This window comes from Vanellus vanellus (genome assembly GCF_965231255.1).
Source record: "Vanellus vanellus genome assembly, contig: HAP1_SCAFFOLD_29, whole genome shotgun sequence".
NCBI lineage: Eukaryota > Metazoa > Chordata > Aves > Charadriiformes > Charadriidae > Vanellus > Vanellus vanellus.
The window spans coordinates 2,789,986-2,809,488 of NW_028127296.1; the positions used below are offsets into that span (position 1 = coordinate 2,789,986).

At 54.5% G+C, this 19,503-nt stretch overlaps 1 protein-coding gene across 1 annotated transcript in view; it reads right to left on the reverse strand.

The window, feature by feature from the left end:
• Nucleotides 1-11,432, reverse strand: part of LOC309685383 (electroneutral sodium bicarbonate exchanger 1-like) — a gene marked incomplete at both ends in the record, with an annotated part of 61,822 nt that extends 50,390 nt beyond the window's left edge. Inside the window, 4 exons of the mRNA XM_082501154.1 lie at nucleotides 9,612-9,782; nucleotides 10,256-10,401; nucleotides 10,668-10,933; nucleotides 11,272-11,432. Of these exons, the coding sequence (XP_082357280.1) occupies nucleotides 9,612-9,782; nucleotides 10,256-10,401; nucleotides 10,668-10,933; nucleotides 11,272-11,432 (744 nt within the window). The remainder of the gene's footprint in view (nucleotides 1-9,611; nucleotides 9,783-10,255; nucleotides 10,402-10,667; nucleotides 10,934-11,271) is intronic.
• Nucleotides 11,433-19,503: the final 8,071 nt, after the last annotated feature.

The following is a 19,503-nucleotide window of genomic DNA, read 5'->3' on the forward strand; positions in this document are numbered from 1 at the left end:
GAAGTCATTTAGGTGTTGGGGGGTGAGCGGCACAAGGTTGTGCTTTGTCTCACGATCACCTTTTAATAACAGGTCATAGATCTCAGGAAGAAGACCATCACATACTTGGACTCACTGGGACAGAAAGGGGACAAGATTTGTCAGACTTTGCTGTAAGTAACCGGTAACTGCTCCGTCACTGCTTTTATGGTGTGAATGAGGAGAGGGTGTTTAGATTTAGTCCCTGTAAGGCGACTGCAAGTTTTCACATGGCTTGTAGATAACCAACCAGGAATCTTGGCGTTGCTTGCTGCGAGTTGTCTGGCATCGACTGCTTATCTGGTGTCACAGCGACCCCTCCGCCCAGGGTCTGGGGTGCCTGGATTCTGCCACCTTCCCGTGATAGGCACAGCCAAATACGCCATAGCCCCGTGGCACACATGTGCCGACTTTGTTAGTAATCAGTAAAACCGGGCTGTTGATGGGAGGGAAGGATTTCAGGGATTTCAGGATGTTTCAAGATACCAACCAGACTGTAAAAGGAATGTGGTTCTTCCAAGAGCTTTTTCACTCCTCCTTCTTTAAGAACTTTCAGATGGCAGCTCAGTAACGTTGGTGTCCCGGGGTATATACGCTCCTCTTTGTGATCAGCTGCGCCGACACTCTTACTCTCAGCTACGCTCTTTTAGCCTTTTCTTCTCTCAAGACCTGTTTCCCCCCCCTACTTGTGCTGTTCGTCCTTTCTACAGTAGTGAGCTCTGTAACGTGCTCCTTCTCAGGTTGCCTCTACCTCTTCTGTTCAGTGTCTTACACAAAGCCACCGTATTTCCCTCCGGCTTCCCAGAGCAAGCCACCTTTGTGTCCCTACTGGGTTTTACTTGTATTTCTGACATTCCCCTTCGAGACAGATACCGTGTGGCACGTTTCCATCATACACCTTTCCGGGTGTTATCAGCTGGCACGGATACACCTCCAATGGAATGGGTGCGGCTTGTGCAAGCGGGCATCCTTAGATGTCTTTGCTGCTGATGCAGGAGTAGTCAAAACCCTTAAGCCGACAGCTTTGTAGCCTGAGAGCCTCCCCACAGAGACGAACCGCGTGTTGCTTCAGTCCGGTGCTCTCCTGAACAGTTAACAGCCCGTGCCTGGGAAAGGGCATAACAATAGGTCTGCATCAAATAGTTTTTTACCTCGAGAGGGTTCTTCCAGCACCCCGTGGCTTGAGAACTTCCTCAGCCAGAGGGGTTGGCCCAAAAGCTTCTGTATTAGTTCTTCCAGAGGTGCGCGCAGGGTGTGGGATCAAGGCACTCGGTGGAATTATGGCATTACGGTTCCTTGCTTGGTTTTTCTCTTTTTCCTCTAGTAACATGTGATTTGGGGTTTTTTGACCTCTCCGAAGCAATGAACTTAGGTTTGTGTGGAAGTCTCTGTTGGAATTGTTGGTCTCGTTCTTGACCATTAGCTCACAGCCTCTCCCCGTGTTTGTAAATTGAAGATTGGGAATTTTCCTCCCAAATCAGCCTTAAATCAGCTGCTGTGAGGATCCTCTGATGTTTTACCATCCTGCCGTTCGTCTTCCTGTGATCCTTCAGCCGCTTTGTTTTGTTGTTGGCCTAAATTACAGAGATGAAAAGGGATTTTTTTTTTTTCCCTTTTGTTTTAACCAGCCGATACCTGCAAAAAGAAAGCCGGGAAAAAAGAAACCTGGAGCTGAATGTTTTGGAGTGGACTCTTCACAGCATGGAGCCACGTGTACGTGAGCACCCCTTGGGTTTGAAATGGGAACTGTCAGTGCTTCTTTGGGGCCCAGATCCTGGCACGTGACAAAGAAAGGGTTGAGCTGATGTTCCTCGAGGAGTTAATAGTAAAAAGCGGTCCCTAAAGACTGGATTTAAGAAAGGTCACTTGAGAAAGACGCCGTGCAAACCTCGAGAGGCCTCGCAGGGAGGAGGGCTGCTGCCCCTTCTGGGCCTGCCAAGAATTTGGATTGTAGTGTCCAAGTCCGGGAGGCAGAGGGGAGGGATGGTGTGCAGTGAACTGGGTCTGTTCCTCGTGGGCGGGAGTGGGTATTCGGGATTACGCAAGTAGGGTCAGGAGTGTGCGGTGAGCGCAGTGTCGGTGTGGGTAATGTGCGCTACTTCCGAGTTGCTTTTCTTTTGAGACAGAGGGAAATCCTCCATCTTCTTTGCATTCCTTAGGAGATCCCTCAGCAGCTGAACGGAAGCGACTGCGGTGTCTTTATGTGCAAATACGCAGATTACATCGCCAGAGAGAAACCGTTCAACTTTAGCCAGGTGAGTGAAGGTCATAAACCCCTCCAGCCCCTCTCGCCCAGGGACAGGAGCCGGGGAGGTTACGCAGCAGCTCTTAATTGTGTCCGGGGCAGGGGCTGAGGTTTCGTGCCCCGTTTCGGTGCGTAGTTGCTGGGGTCAGAACTTCCAAGTGGCCTGGGCAGGGCAGAGCTGTGGTTCTCCATCCCCGCCTTTGGGAGCTGCTGCCGGTGAGATTCCTCTTGGGCAAGGTACTGCCGCCGCTTATTTTTATTGATTTTGTTTTATACCGGTCTTTTGTTAGTGTGCTTGTAAGCTGTCGCGCGGTCAAGTCAATCTGTTTTTGTCGGGTTGTCTTGTCACCCTCTTAGGGGCCGCGTGGGGTGTTGTACCCAAACGGTTGACAGTTCTTAAAGGGAACTTCCTATTAAGGACTCCGCTGGGCGTTTATGCCTGTTTGCCGCCTCTTTCTGCCGTGACGTCGTTATTTAATGGATTTCTCTTCTCTTTTCAGAGTCACATGCCGTACTTCCGCAAGAAGATGGTGTGGGAGATAATCCATCAACAGCTGCTGTGACACGTGGACAATTAGAGTTCTTATTTAGTGACATTTCTTAGACCTTTGTTACATTTCTTAGACCTTTGTTACATTTCTTAGACCTTTAGTTACATTTCTTAGATCTTAGTTGCATTTCTTAAAGCTTTAGTTACATTTCTTAGACGAATTTTCCTCTTTAGGTTATGAAGTAGAAATTAAGATGTTTTTTTCCCCCCCCTTACCCCCCCTTATTTTGGAGACAGTAACTCTGGTGGTGGTTTTTTTTTTTTTTTTTGCTGTCTCCAGGGAGTTATTTAATGTGAAAAGAGAAGTATTTATTTCTTTATATGTTTAAAATATTTATTTTAATAAAAAGAGCCTGACTGGAACGAAACTCTACCTGGTAATGAGAGAGGGTGATTTATTCTTTCTTTTTATTTAACTGAAAAAAAGTTGGATGTAGCGATGTGGTTTTTCGCTCCCTCACAATCCCCCAGGAAGAGGATTGGAGCCAGGATGAGTATCGGAGCACAAAAGCCACGAAGCGATGGTCACAACGTGCTGAAGGGGCAATCGGGGTGTCGTTCAGCGGCGAGATGAGCAAGCAGCATCCCGAAAATCCGCCCCTGGAGAGGGGTTAGTGGTGTACGGACGCTCTCTGTGTTCTGTAAACCCCCCATGGGGAGCCCCTGCTGCCCCCTTGGCAGCGCCCGGGTGGCTGTGACTGCTGAAAGCCTCCGTGTGTGAGGCGGTGGGGACATTGTCCAGGTACCACTGTCCCCTCTGCCTACAGCGTCACAGGGTGGGCTCTGGCCCTTCGGCATGTCCATATGTGCCCACCAGCTCCCCTGAGACCACCCCAGGGGGCAGAATCATCCCGCTTTGGGCCAGCCGTGTTGTGCAGGAGCTGGGCCTCGCTTCTCATTAGGAAGTGGCCTTTGGGAGGTGACGAGCTTGCGCTTTCCCGTGCTGCCGGGAGAGCGTGGGTAGAGCCACAGCGCGAGTGACACCGCTGCTGCCCTCAGCGGGGCTGGAGGAGATGTTCCTCCTCTGGCTTTGCACACTTGGCATGCTGCCATGTGCCCTGTGACATGGTCCTTGTGCACAGGGTGGCCGTGGTGGGGGCTCAGCCCCATCCTTACAGTGCTGGGGCGCACGGGGCTACCAGGCACAGGGTCCCTCCCCCAGTGAGGTGCTTTGGTGCGTTGAGGTGTTAGATGGGGTGGCACCAGCCCCTGCCCACCCCGGGAGGGGGACACCACCTCTCCGGTGGCACTGGATGGGTGGGAGGGAGGGAGGGAGGGAGCAGAGCTCTGGGAGCCATGGAGAAAGGCGTGGGGGTGTCCCTCATCGTGGCAGCCCTACCCCGCCACCCGGCCACCCCAAGGGACACCCAAGCCCCATCTTGGTCCTCTCCCCGTTGGCTGACGCCCTTCCACCCACCCTGGAGGTGCGCTCCTCTCCTGCGGGGGGGGACGCCCAGCGCTCGCCTGGCTAGAGAAGCACCAGGGGGGGGTGGTTAGGGGGCATCTGAGCTTCCCCATTACACGGGCCTAATTACTGTGCCGTTAATAACCATTAATAACCACTTTGGCTCTGCTAACCAACTGCGGCGAGGCCCCCACCCCGCTTTAGCACAGGCTTCCTGATGCCAACACCTCCCCGAGCCACTGGGTAAAGCAACGCCTGGCAAGAAACCACCACCACCCCCAAAAAAACCCACACCACATCCCTCACTCCCCACCCACCCCTTCTCCCCCCATCACAGCCATGGGGCAAACTCCCACCACCACCCCCCCCCAATCTCAGCTCGGCCGTGACCCCCCCGAGACACTGGAAAGAGAGCAACGGAGAGCGAGCTCAGGCTCGTGTGAGCTGGAGAGATTTCTCTTTGGGTTTTGATGTTGTCGGTGGGTGGGATTTGGTTGGTTGTTTTTCACAGAACACTTTGCAGTAGAGGACAAAAACGTGGTGTCGCAGCCCCCGGGGCCGGCGCCGGCACCGCCACCTCCCCCCACGGCCCCCCCCCTCCCCCGGCTCCTGTCCCTCCTCCTGCCCGGCGGCTGTTCCCACTTTCCTTCCTTGGTTTGTTTGGTTTTTTTTTTTTTTTCTTTTCTACCTTTCTTTTTTAATATGTGGGTTTTTTTTCCGTTTTCCCTTTTTCTTCTTTTGTTTTTTGCTTCCCCCCCCTTTTTTCCCCTTTTTCCTTTTTCCCTTTTTTTTTGCTTTCCCACCCTTTTTTCTGTTTTCCCTTCCCCCCTGTTTTTCTTTGTTCACTTTTTCCCCTTTTTTCTCTTTTTCCTTTTTTTTTCCTTTTCCCTCCCTTTTTCTCTGTTTCTCCCTTTTTTCCCCTGTTTTTGTTTTTCTCTTTTTTCACTTTTTCCCCCTTTTTTCACTTTTTCCCCCTCTTTTCTTTTCCCACTTTTTTTTTTCCCCTCCCCGCCCCCCCCCCCCCCCCCCCCCTTTTTTTTTCCTCTTTTTAAACAAGCTCTCTCCTGAAGGAGCGGCCCCTGGCTCTCCGCTGGCAGAAGGAGCCTACGGAAGAGCTCTGGCACTGACACGGGCAGGAACACCCACTCACACATCGCAGCACAGCAGTTAGTTTGGCAACACCCCCACCCCCTGTCACAAGTGAGACCTGCACAGACAAAAGGCTCCTGAGTGAGGGCACTGGGGCAGCCCCACCTTAGAAGCAGCAGAGGAGCAGAGCCCTCCGGAGCCATCAAGAGCACAGGAAGGGCTATTCAGGGCCTCATTGTCTGCGCCGAGTGACCGTCTGCTGAGAACCGCTCTGGCGGCTCAGAGCTCAGCCCCAGCAGCAGTCTGGAGCCAACGGGGAAAAGTACACTGGGAGGAAGACTGGCAGCCTTCCTCCACAACGCCCCGGAGAGAATGACCAGAGTGCTGCCTATTCCCATCGTTTTGTCCAACTCGGTTCTTTTTTTATTAGAAAATTAATAAAAAAACCCTCCAACTCTCAGGTTTCCAAGGCATACAGACTCTCTAAAAGGGAGACACAAGCGTGAGGTGCTGAGGTACCCAAACCTGCCCACGTTAGTCCAACTAAAGGGAGAGCGTCGGGAGGCGAGGGAGGAGGAAGGGGGAGGCTGTGGGATGGAGAGAGCCCTCCCCGTACCCCTCGGCTGTGCATCCTCGCAGCGCCGCGGGGAATGGGGGGCTGTGTGTTTGGGGGGGTCTTTGGTTTGCTCCCCTGACCTGCTGGGGGTGGGGGAGGGGGGGGATGTCCGGTGGCGGGGTTACATTCATTGGGCGGTGCTGGGCGGCACGGCGGGAGCCTCCCTTGCTGTGCTGCGAGGCCGGGGCTCCCGGAGCGTGTTTCTGCTCCTGCTGCTTCCCCTGCTGGAGCATTTCCCTCATCTTGCGCTGTGCAGTCTTGGGGAGGAGAGGGGAAAAGCAAGAGGTGGGGGTCAGGGCACCGCTTCTCCCACCACCAACCACCCCCGAGCATCTCACCGCTCCCAACTTTTCACTCTGGACAAGCCGTAATTAATTCTGGGGGCGTTTTTTGGGTGTTTTGTTTTGTTTTGTTTTTTTTTGAGTTGTCCTTCCTCCATCACTCCTCAAGAGCACCTGAATTTTTTAGGGGGGCTGCCATCCTGCTCGAGTGGACAGGAACCAATGTTATGGAAGCTGCACCCAGGTGGGATGCGGGTGGCTTTGCCAGCACCAAGGATTCCATTCATACCCTGGATGCTGCTCTGCACGGCATCCAAAACACTTTTTTTTAGCTCAATCGAGCCAATCTTCAATTTCAGCGCTCGCACAGCCGGGGGGAGCTGCCGAAACACCTTCAGTGCATCTTGGGGGCACAGGGACCACCCAAAAGAAGAGCAGCGGGATGCTTGGGTGGTGCTGGGCTCAGCCACCCCACGCCTTTCCTCGGTGGATGAAAGCGGCCAGGGAAGATCGGGAAAAGCCACGGCCAAACTGTACCTGACTGGCAAAGAAATGCCCAATGATTTTAACAATGACCTCCTCGTTCTCGCCCGGGGTTTGGTCTCGTGGCACATGAACTTCCGCACTGGTTAAGTTTTGCAGTTCATTCACCTGGAGCAAATCACAAGAGGCTTCTGTTGTGGAAGACCCAAAATCCTCCAATGCTGCTGTCACCACGACACCAGGCACCCTGTGTCTCTCCCCCTTCCTTGGGACCAACGAGAACCACCACCAGAACATGGGGGCTGAGGTTCAAGACATTGCTGAAAGCACTGAGCACCCGGGATTTGTCCCCCTGGGGTGGGCAGGGGTGATGGGTGATGGGCAACTCTGCGTCCCCGGGGCACCACCACCTTTGCCTATCACACGGCCGGCGGCGAAGGAAGGCACCTTGATGTGGGCTTCAAGCTTCACTTCTTCTTTCACATTAAAGAAGTTTTCCTCTCTCAGCTTCCCAAATATTCACCCCTGGGCCTGGGGAGGAGACGGACGGAAGGAAAACCATCCGGCAGCACCCGCTGTGCCCCTCCATCCCCAAAGCTGATGATGTCCCCATGTCCAGCAGCATCAAAACCACTGTACCCAGCAAAGAGCTCCCCCGGCGCTGAGGGAGGCCAAGGCAGGCTGGCAGCACAGTGGTGACCACAGGGACGCTCTTGACTTGGCCCCTACTGTCCCCCCACCCACAGCCTCCACCCAGCGCACCCTGAACTGAGCCTCGGGCAGCCCCATGATGATGACCATCCGCTCACTGGCCTCGGGACCTTCTGCCGGGGCAAGCTGGGGAGGGATGGGGGAGAGGGAGCAGCCCCCACTTCGGCAAGACCTTCCCTCGGTGGGATGTACCCCCCCAGCGCAGGACAACCCCCCCATGCAGGAGCATCCCGTCCCACCCGAGCCAGGGTGATAACCAGGGTGCTGCAGGCCTGGCCTTCTACTAATGACAGGCTGGAGAGGTGGGCACATGCCAACCTCATGAAGTTCAACCAGGCCAAGTGCAAGCTCCTGCACCTGGGTTCGGGCAATCCCAAGCACAAATCCAGGCTGGGTGGAGAATGGATGGAGTGCAGCCCTGGGGAGAAGGACCTGGGGGTGCTGACTGATGAGAAGCTCAACATGAGATGGCAACGAGTGATCACAGCCCAGAAAGTATCCCAGGCTGCATCAGAAGAAGTGGGCCAGCAGGGCGATGGATGTGGTTCTGCCCCTCTGCTGCACTCTGGGGAGACCCCACCTGGAGTACTGCGTCCAGCTCTGGAGCCCCCAACATAGGAAAGACATGGACCTGCTGGAGCAGGGCCAGAGGAGGCCATAGAGATGCTGGAAGGGCTGGAGCCCCTCTGCTGGGAGGACAGGCTGAGAGTTGGGGTTGTTCAGCCTGGAGCAGGCGCCGGCCGGGGGGGCTCCGTACAGACCTGAGAGGTACGCCGAGGAGCTCTATGGTGGGAGAGAAAACGAGGGTCAGTGACGGCCCCAGCCTGCCAGACCCTTCCCAGCCACCCCCAGCCCAACGCAGAGCAGTGTGCCACCACAATGAGCCCGGCAGGGACATGGGGACAACCCTTCAGGCCCTGAAACCCCCCCTCACGGAGCACGGGGGCACCCGAGGGTGCATTGGGGTGAGCTGTGGCCCCAACCCAGCACAATGGGGCTGGGAGGCGGACGGGGGCACCCAGGTACCCCCAGTTCCTCCCCGATGCCATCCATGTTTCTGCTCGAGTCCTGCCTTTGTAGGGGGAAACTGGCCCCGACGGCCTTTCAGAGCAGCCGCAACCCCGCAAAGCCGAAACCGTGCTGTGACCACCATCAGTCCCCTGCACAGAAAGTAGGGGATTGGCGAGAACTGAGCACCATGTCTGGTTTGGCTCTGATTTCCATCATCGTTTCACTTTTCCAGGTCCAAGAGAAGAGAAAGCCAAGGCTGAGGAAGATGTTCCCCCGAGACCTGGTCTGGGGACAGGGGGGAAAGCAGCAAGCAACCCAAGTCAACCCAACCCAAAGCCTCGTCAACTCTTCCATGTCCCAAATCCATCAGAAACTTCCCCTGGCAGTAGACACAACTCTGTCCTGCTCTGCGTTCCAGCAAGTGCAACCAGATGCTACCTGCAAACCACCATTTCTCATGTGGAGAAGGAGCAGAGCCAGCTCCCCTGCCCATGCTGGACGCCGCTCTTGCTCCCAGCCCTTGATTTAAACTTGCTGTGCCCATGTTCAATTAGCTACGGCTTACGCTGGACCCTAATCTCCAGCTGTGTGCCTTAAAGCGTCCGCCTAAAGTTGTCTGCACATCACTGTTTCCTATCCTCCATGTGCCAGTCTTCTCCACCCCATGGTGGCTCTGAGCACCCTCCTCTCTGACCAGGCACCGTTTCAGCCCTTCGGAGTCACTCTTTCCCTTCGTGCCCTGCTGTCTGCCTGCAGCCTCATTGGCAGGCGCCGGGCACGCAAGTCCTTGCCTTGCACCGGAGACTGAATTGGACTCAAGCACGCTCAGCTGTGAAAATCAGGAACTTTATTTCTACAACCGAGTCAACATCAGCCCTTCTGCGCTCAGAGGAGCGCGGGCAGGACAGAGCAGGCCTTGGCACTGAGGCTGCCTTTGGCTCAGCAGGCATTGCCCCGGAAGGAAATGGTCGTGGAACAGGGCGGCCTGCTCTGGAGCCTCTTCGTCACGCTGCTCAAGCCTTTTTCCCCCACAGGACCTGCAGCAGCTCCTGCAGCCGACTAAAGAATTCCACCAGCTTCTGGAGTGGAAATGGGCAGGAGCTAATCGTGCCGGGTGGTGTTGGTGTTGGCCTTGGCCTCTGATAAGGGGTTGAGGCGGTGAGAAAATGACTCCAAGCCCGTGCTGTTGGAGTACCCCTTACTGCTGGGCTCAGTCCCATCTGGACCAGGATCCAGTTGTAGAAGTGCTGGGTGGAGGTGTAGACTCCGGGCCGTTTGGCTCTGGCACAGCCTCTCCCCCAGCTGGTCACCCCAACAAGCCAGAAGTAGTCCGCGTTGTTGTCTTTGCACACCAGAGGACCACCGCTGTCACCCTGCAGGGGAGGAGAGAGGGTTGAGGTGGTGTTGGGTGGCCACTGTCAGCGCCCTGGCCGGCTCCTTCTCTCTCCCAGCACCTGCCAGAGCTCTGCTCACTGCACACAACGGCTCTGCTCCGGCGCTGGAGCCTACAGAGCCTCATCTGGGAGGGGGTGGTGGGCCTGTAAGGTCGGGCGCTCTCTCATCCCTGCACAGTGCTCCCGGCTGTGTGGAAGGGGGATGCTATGGGATCTGGACCTATGGGCTGCCGGGAGCACGAGATGGGCTTTCTGGGCAGCGTCCCCGGGCTCTGGGACAAGGCGGACACTGGGCAAGGACCTGCAGCTGGGGAAGGGGAGGTGAGCCCCAGCAGCGGTGAAGACCCAGCGGTGGCAGGGTGACTTGCCAGGCCAAGCACATGCCGGGCGATGTTTGGGCGTTGCGAGAGGGCTGCCGGGGCTGCCGGGGCTTGACTTGCAGCACGTCCTACCTGGCAGGTGTCGATGCCACCCTGCGGATAGCCAGCACACAGGTTGTGGCTGTGGATGGCCCCTCTGTACCACCCGCTGCTGTTGCAGAGGTTGACATCAATGAGCTGGACCTTGGCCTCCTGCAGGACATCCGTTGACCCTGCAGCTGTGAGCAGAGAAAGCAATGAAGCCCCAGCAGCTCCCACCCTGCCTGGGTGAACCCCTTCCCTAGGGCTTGGCTTTGCGTCCTGAAGGCACTGTGCCCGTGTTTCCCCTCTGTCTGGCTTTGGGCGGTGGGTCAGCCCATTCTCTCCGGAGGCGTACGTCCCCGCAGCCTGACTCTGGCTTTCGCCTCCGCTCTCGGGAAGCCCAACCCCTCTCCCCAGTGTGCCGAGCTTGCACTCAGGACACCAGCACTTTTGGGGAACTCACATCTTGCAGTGGTGGCGCCCCAACCGCTGACGTAGCAGGTGCGCAGATCTGACACTCTAAGTGAGGCGTCGGGCACACAGGCAAGCTGGGTGTAGTAGTTGCACTGGACAGGCTGGTCCAGCTCCAGCAGGGCGATGTCATTCCTCTGCGTGATATTCCTGTAGTGCTCGTGAACCAGCAGCCGCTTAATATGGCGCACTTGGGTCCCGGGGCCCAGCCGAGTCAACTGGGTGGCCCCGATCACCACGCGCCACATGCTGATGTGCCTGGAAGGCAGATGGAGAGGGGGGTCAGAGGGAGCGGAGCCACGCGCTGCAGCAGCCCCGCCGTTCCCTGCCTTCTGCTTCCCAGGGCAGAGAGGAGAGCAGTGCCACGCAGGCTGCCACTGCCCTGGCATGCCTTAGGCACGAGCCATGTGGCGCTGGAGGCTGCTAGGAAGCAGTGGCCTGAGCCCAGCCTTCTCCTGAGCAGTCTCTTGGCTGGGCTCAGCAGTGCCCAGGCACTGGGCGTACTGGCAGGAACCGGGATGGGAGTAGCAGGCGGTGCTGCGCGCAGGGCACCCGCGAGGGTGGTGGGGACAGCCCCCTTCCCTGGCCCTCCTTACCTGGCCTCGATGAAGCAGTGTGCCGCCGTGAGGACCCACTGTGGGCTGATGAGGGACCCTCCGCATATGTGCCCCGTGCCTGCTTCCCAGGGGTCCTGGATGCTGACGATCCAGGGCCAGGCTCCTGGACGGGCATCGGTGCCACCCACCACGCGCGACATGCCGTACTGGTAAGCCATGGGCCGGAGCCCGCAGGTCCCTCTGTAACCAGAAACTCAGGACTGTCCTGCTCCACGGCGTGCTGCGGTTCAGGCTGAAGGTCAGCCCTCTTCCCTCCCCACAAGGCGCTGCACGGACAGCAGGGCCAGGGAACCCCCTGGGGCGGGCGTGCGTGCGCCCCTGTTTCTGCCTGAGCCCCGCAGAGGAGCTGTGCCAGCAGCCGGGGTGCTGGCCAGGATCTGAGGCTCCCAAGCGGGGTTGGGGAAGCTGTGGCCACGGGGGACAAGCGGGCTCCCTCCAGTGAACCCCATCAGGGTTGCCCAAGCTCCCCCCCAGAGCCTGGGGCCACTTACCCACAGCTGTCCCACGCGCCTTGCACAGGCCAGCACAGGGCCAGCAGGACGACGACGAGGAGCAGTTTCATTGCTGCCAGTGGCGGCACGTGGCACCTGCAAGAAGCGAACCGAGGGCCTGTCGCCACCAGTGCCGCAGCCGACGTAGTGCCCGCAGTGCTCACGCTGCCCACGGTGCTCTTGTTCCCGGGGCTGATGTCACAGAGTCGCTGGTTCCGGGCACCGGGCCCGGTGGCCTCTTGGCAGAAGGGGGGGCACCATGGGGGGTTCCCGGCAGGAGGAGAGGCAGAAGCCGGCATGGGACACCCCCGACAGACCCCCGCTGAACGCTCTGTCTGCGGGACGAGGCTGTGCAGGCCCCGCGGCAGGCAGCAGCGCCTGGCTGCGAGCGCTGCCTGCTGACAGAAAAAGCCCTGTGTGGCATCGCGACCTCTTGGGGAAGTTCACTGCCCCCCCGCTCTCTGCAGCCCTTTGCCACCAGGGCATTCCCAAAACACATACACCAGAAAACAGAACTGCTACAGGCAGCATGCACGGTTTTGGGTGTTGAGGGGCCCATCTGGCTACAGCCGCAGCAGGCAAGCGGTGATGTGCGAGCGGGACGAGTCCAGCACCCCCACATGCTGCACTCCGTACCTATGCGCACGCCTGGGCGCACACACAGAATCACAGAATGGTTTAGGTTGGAAGGGACCTTGAAGACCATCAAGTTCCAACCCCCCTGCCCTGGGCAGGGACACCTCCCACCAGCCCAGGTTGCCCAGAGCCCCGTCCAACCTGGCCTTGAACACTTCCTGGGATGGGGCAGCCACAGCTTCTCTGGACAACCTGCGCCAGGGTCCAACACCCTCACAGTCAAGAATTTCTTCCAAAGATCTATTCTAAACCTCCCCTCTTCCAGTTTGAAGCCCTTCCCCCTCATCCTGTCACTACACGCCCTTGTAAAAAGTCCCTCCCCAGCTCTCCTGTCGGCCCTTCAGGGACTGGGAAATGCCGGCACGTCAGTTTGTGTGCTGCACTCTGTGTGTGCACGCATCGTGTGTGCCCTGTGTGTGGGTGCACTCGGTGTCTGGGTGCACTCCGTGTCCCGGTACCCACACGGTGGGTGCACACTGTTTACGTGCAGTGTGGTGTAGATGAGCCTGTGAGCGTGCGCACTGCAGGTATGCGTTCACTGGGTCGAGCGCGTGCCGTGTGGGCGCGCATTTTGTGCGTATGCTGGCAGGCTGTGTGTGCCCGCACTGCGTGTGTGTGTGCGTGCTGCATGTGCATGCCTTCCACGCTCTGTGCATGACGTGCACGAGCACTGTGTGCATTACGTGGGGTGTTCCATGTGTGGTGGGGGCGTGTGGGGGGTGTTAGTGTGTGTTGGTCTGTAGTAAGTGTGTGTGTTCCTATGCAGTCGGGGTGTGTGTCAGTGTGTGTTGCTGTTGTAATAAGTAATTTAGCAAAAGAATTTTGCTTCAGCTAAAATAGATGTGTGCTCACTATGGCTTCAGCTAAGATGGGTCTGTGCTCGCTGTGTGTTTGGGAAAGGGATAGTGTTAGACAGGATATCAGACGAGAGCAACAGTTGGAAGGACAGAAACTTGCAGGGCAAAGGGTGGTGTCGTTAGCTAAGATAACCACAGGAGTGTAAAGAATGAAGAAGCCACAAGAAGGACATGGTGGTAAAGACTTCGAGCCTCCCTCCAATGACTATCAGGAAGACCCGTGAGGAAGCACAGCGCCTGCGCCGCTGGAAGGGAGGGGGCATGTTCGGGGGTGGGCTGCATTCCAAGAACTCATTGATTATGTATTTGGGGGTGGGTTGTGTTCCAAGAACTCAAAGAGGAATCGCCGATGGAACAGTTGAAGAGGCTCTGAAGGAATATTCAGCAGTTTTCTGGGACTGATCCAGAGACTTTTGCTGGCCAGGAATTATTAAAAAATAAATTTTGTCACCCATGCCTGGCCAGGTATTAGGAAAAAAATGGAAAAGATGGAAGACTGGCATGAGAGAGGAATCAATGAGCTGTTACGAGAAGCACAAAGAGTGTATGTGAGGCGCGATGAGGAGAAGCAGAGGGCAAAAGCAAAACTAATGGTGGCGACTGTAAAAGAAATAACAAAGACTAAAGATAAAGCGCCCCAGAATCCAGGGCCGGGGATGAGAGCACACAAGATACAGGGAGCCCATCTGCTGTCGCTCAAAAAGCCCATGTGAATGAAATCAGGAGCCCCAGAAGGCGGAAAGTGTTACCATTGTGGGCAGGAAGAACATTTTAAGAGAGAGTGTCCCAGGCGAAAGAGAGATCAACGAGTGTTTAAAATCTGTCAACAGGAAGAATACGCTACCGAGTAAGGGTGTCAAGGGCTCTGCCTGCTGGGGGAAGAAAGAATTAGTGAGCCCTTGATAAATTTAAAATCAGGCCCCCAGGAGGAAATTTACGCCTTTTTAGTAGACTCAGGAGCTGAGAAGTCTTGTATTATGAAATTGCCTTTGAATGGGAAGATCCAGACACCGGTAAGAAGCAGCAAATCTGCTGGACCTCCCTGCCTCAAGGATTCACAAAGTCCCCAAATCTATTTGAACAGACGCTAGAGAAAATTTTAGGGGAGTTCCAGGCAGAACCTGCAGTAAGAATCTTGCAATATGGAAATGATCTGTTGGTATCAGGAGAGAGGTAGCAAAAAGTCAGAAAGAGACATCGATACGTTCGCTGAATGGTTTTTTTTGGAGAACAAGAGTTAAGAGTCTCAACGACACAACTGCAGTTTGTACAAAAAGAAGTATTTAAGGCATCTAATTATCAATAGAAAAAGCAAAATCAATCCAGAACGAATTACAGCATTAAGTGTGCCAAGAACGAAATGAGAAATAAAGAAGATTTTAAGGTTACTAGAGTACTGTAAATTATGGGTTAAAGGATACACTCAGTCAATAAAATTTTTCTATTATAAACTTGTAAAAGACAGTCCAATACAGTGGACAGAAGACAAACAAGAGCAATTTAAAGAATTAAGGCAGAAGTTAATAGAAGCCCCGGGTTTAGCCCTCTCCTCCCTAGAAAAAAAAAAAAAAATCACCTTTTTATAAACACAGAAGAAGGGATAGCGCATGGAGTCGTAATGCAGGAACGGGGCGGAGAAAGGAAACCGGTGGCATACCTATCCAAAATTAATGGACCCAGTATGTTGGAGGTGGCCCACATGCATACAGGCAGTAGTGGCCACAGCAATATTAGTAGAAAAAAGCCAAAAATTAACCTCTAGAAGAACCCTAATCGTACATACCCCCACACACACTGTAAGAACTATATTATCTCAGAAGTCTGGCCGGTGGTTAACAGATTCCAGAACTTTGAAGTACGAAACCATTTTAATAGAAAAGAATGATTTGACCCTCATAGTAGACGGAAACCTGAATCCTTCACAATTCCTGTAGGGACAGGCAAGTGGGGAGCCGCACCATGATTGATTAGATTTTATAAATTACCAAACCAGGGTAAGAGAAGACCTAATAAACACACCAATGCCCTATGTAAAAAAAAAAAACCAACAAAAACAAAACCAAAAAACTATCCAACAACTTTTTAGAGACGGTTCCTCCTGATATATAGATGGAAAGAGAGCAAGGAGTTATGTCGTCATTTTGGGGGAAGAAAAAGCAGTAATTGAAGAAGGAGGATTACCAGCAAATTAGTCAGCCCAGAGTTGTGAACTATACGCTCTGAAGAGAGCTTTAGATTATCTCCAGGGAAAAGAAGGCATTATCTATACAGATTCAAAGTATGCATATGGAAATTAACCATGAAAAGGAAGTCTCATGGTTTTGCTTTGACAGGAAAAAGCCCTGGAGAGCCTTCAGAAGGCGCATAAGAGTCAGTGCTGCTGCATGAGAGCAACAGACAGCAAAAGCCTCGAGAGTGCCTTCGGAGTGGGGCAGCACCCAACCCCTTTGACCCTACTTTGCTGCGATTGTAATTGTTGCGTGTATCTACAGGATAAGTGTAAGAATTGTAATAAGGTCATTTTAGGTCCCCGTGGCAGACGGGAGCAGTACCTCTCCCAAGTCCTCGATCTTTAGTGTATCCGATGTGGGAATACAACCCCAATAGATAAGTGTAACTGGATTAGACATTACTGTTGCAGAACCACAGAGAATTACGTAATGTGGACCGACCCAACCAGAATGTTCACAGATCCTCGAAATATCAACTCCAATAGGAGTTCCGGGACTGAAGAAAGGACCCTATTGTGCCACAAGAATCAGAGATACCGAACTAAAGAGGATGGAGGGCAAGACCAGGTTGGCCTCTGGACTCGCTGCCAAGAAGAACTATTTCTCGGCTGTTGGAGGCACCCCAATAGGCACGAGAGGTAGGAGTATAAGCCAGGCTGGACCTCCACTGCCAGTGGTATTATCACTAGTGGTATCTCTAGAACCTGGTTGTCCTGGTGACAAACTTAAGAATAGGCAGAACAAGATTAAGAGCAACCGACCCAATCATTAGGAGAAAGTCTCATTTTTCAGTCATGGATTTTCACGGGTTTTGTTTTCAAGCCACCCAAACAGGGCGCACTTTTATAGCCATCAGCAATTAAGTTCTCTGTCCCCTCCAGAAAAGCCTTTTCCTAAAGGCGCTCTCCTCCCAAGGGCAGACCCACAAAAAGAAGCCCTCTCTGCTTAATCCATTTCACAGAGAATTTCAAATGCAAACAAGAATTAAACAGGACGTCTTTTCCCCGCTTCAGGGAAAGCCACTAATAGAGACCTTGGCAACATATTTACCAAATCTATCATTGTAATGCCTTTGCATTGCCCATTTCCAGCTGGAGGGCAGGTTGCAAGGACTCTCATAAAAGAAAACAAAACAAAACAAAACAAAAAAATCTAACCACAGAACATATTCCTGTGTAGGGGGTAATTTTATGAAAATAGGACAGAAGTGAAATTCCTGTGAAACAGAGGGGTTAGGATTGTTACCATCTTCTTCAGCCTTATCGATCTGAATGTCTTTTTACAGGTACAAAGCAATAAGAAACATTTTTGAGGTGCAAAAAAACCCCACCTAGTCACCTCTTTACCCCAAAGATCTTTTCACCACATGGATTCCGCCACCAATACACAGCTGCTAAATATCCCCGGCTGCTGCCGATCCGTAAGAAACCCTTCAAAATACAAGAGAACGCTGAGCCCAGCGCACTGACGGTGCTGCCAGGGCTGTGAGTCGGAGCTGGACGGAGTCACAGCCCCTGAGGTTGAAATCAGCCCCACGTTTAGGCACAACCCGGGGTTTTAAGCCTCGCTACAAACCAGCCCCCCACTTTTGAAAAAAATAAAAAAACAGGGAGATTCACCTCGAAAGAAACCACGTTCTCGATGCCGAAGGGGCGCTGGTCCATTGCCGCCGCCGCCCTTAGGGCCAGTTCCATGGGGCTTCGCTTGACCTGGAGCAGAACTCGCGGGTGTGAGGACAACGAGCCCCCTACACAAAATCTAAAAAAAAGGAAAAGTTAAATAAGATTTGCTGTTACTCACCCACCAAAGCCTAACCACTACAACTGGCCCTTTCACAACCAGGCCTGATCGCAGAAGAAAACTGAAATATCCCAATTCCCGGTTCAAACACAAGGCGTGGAGCTGCCCAGACCCCACGTGTGGGCTGGGCAGACGGGGGGGCTCTTCTTCTCAAAACCCGCAGGAGGAGAAAGGGCAGGAGTGTTTTCCCAGCCCTGGAAGAGGCTGTGGGGCTGCCCCAGCGCTGAGGTGTGGGGAGAGGTGGGAGGGAGGAAAAGACTGCCCAGGAGTGGGGTTGGCGGAAGGAAGGGGCTCCATCCCTGAGGGAAACGCTGCTCCCGGCCTCGCAGGAGACTGTGGGGCCACCCCAGAGATGGATCTGGGGGCTCTCCCTGAGGGAAACACCATTCCCAGCCTTGCAGAAAGCTGTGGGGCTGCCCCAGGGATGGGTTTGGGGGGCTTTTCCCTGAGGGAAACGCTGCTCCCAGCCCTGAAGGAGGCTGTGGGGACACCCTGGGGATAGGTTTGGGGTTAAGAGGGTTTCTATCCCTGAGGGAATCATTGCTCCCAGCCATGCAGGAGGCTGAAGGGCAACGGCAGGGATGGATCTGGGGGCTCTCCCTGAGGGAAACACCATTCCCGGCCACACAGGAGGCTGTGAAGACACCCTGGGAATGGGTTTGGGGGCTCTTCCTGAGGGAAACGCCGTTCCCAGCCATGCAGGAAGCTGTGGGGCTGCCCCAGGGATGGATTTGGGGGAGTTTGGTAGCTCTTTCTGAGGGATAACGCTGCTCCCAGCCTCACAGGAGGCTGTGCCACTGCCCTAGGCATGGGTCTGGGGTCTCTCCCTGAGGGAAATGCAATTCCTGGCCACGCAGGAGGCTGTGGGGACACCCAGGCATGGACCTGGGGGCTCTCCCTGAGGGAATTGCTGCTCCCAGCCTTGCAGGAGTCTGTAGGGCAAGTGCAGGAATGGATTTGGGGCTCTCCCTTGTTGTAAAATCACCAGATTGTGGTTATAGCAGAAGTAGAATGTGAGAGCACTGGGTGTTCTGAAACTCGTAACCATAGAGTCCTCACTAGGTAATCGTTGTTTTGTATCAAGGAACAAGTAGAACCCAGATGAAACAATGAAGAATAGAATAGAGAAGTTTTGTTTGAGGCTAGTAATTATAGAAACCTGTTATGCACCAGTGACGCTGCTTAGAAACCCCCTTACCCTTCCCATCTTGATTTAAATATCTAGACCCAAAATAATAGATATTAATAGAAATAACCATTGATTATTTGGATATGGGTATTGAGAGTAATGTATAGTCAAGGGACCGATCAATGAAAATCAAACCCGTAATAGGCATTTGGGAACTAGGTATGACCTAACCTAGCTGTTGAACAATGTAGCTTTGAAGTACCTGTCAAGAAAGCGACGAGTTGTAGGCCTGGTTAGTAAACCGAGAAAATCTTCTGGAGGTTCCAAGATTAAAGGTGGGGTGGAACTCTGTGACCAAGCTGAGCACGCGCAAAGATCGGGTTCAACCAGCGGACACAGTGAGGAAGACCCTGGACGCCCACCAGTGTACCTGAAGGTGCATGCATCATGGACATTTACATATATTAATGAGTTCCCGGCAATCATGTGAATATGTCAATTGTTTCTCGGAAATGTAATGAATACGTATATTTTAATTTCTGTAGTGGAGCAACTCGGTACGCACACTGGGTGGAGTGATCCCTTGTGCGCCCGGTGCCGTAATAAAGCAGTGCCTGCTTTCTAAACTTAAATTAAGGCTTAGAAAGTTTGGTTCTGCCGATTTACGGTAACAGTGCGGGGAGGGGGGGCTGCGTTTCGGGAGGGGATGAGGAGGCGACAGGTGACACCTCCTTTTGGGGAGGTACTCGGAGACATGACCCGCAGCCGCCGCACCGGGAGGGCTGTCCGGGGGCGGCGGGGCCGGGCCTCGGGGAATGGGGGCAGAAGAGACGGCCGGGCCGGTGCCCGGGGAGGGGGCAGCCCCCCCGGCCCGCCGCCGCCGGTAGCGGAGTTAAGCGATTTCAGGCGGAATTGCTGCATTGGCAGAACCCCCCCGTGACGTCTGAGCAGCGGGGGGCTCCCACACCCCCGCACGGGGGCTTCGGCGCGGGGGCTCCCACACACCCCCGCACGGGCTCCGGAGGCAGGGCCCCGCCCGGCACTGACGCACAGGGGTTCAGCGCGCT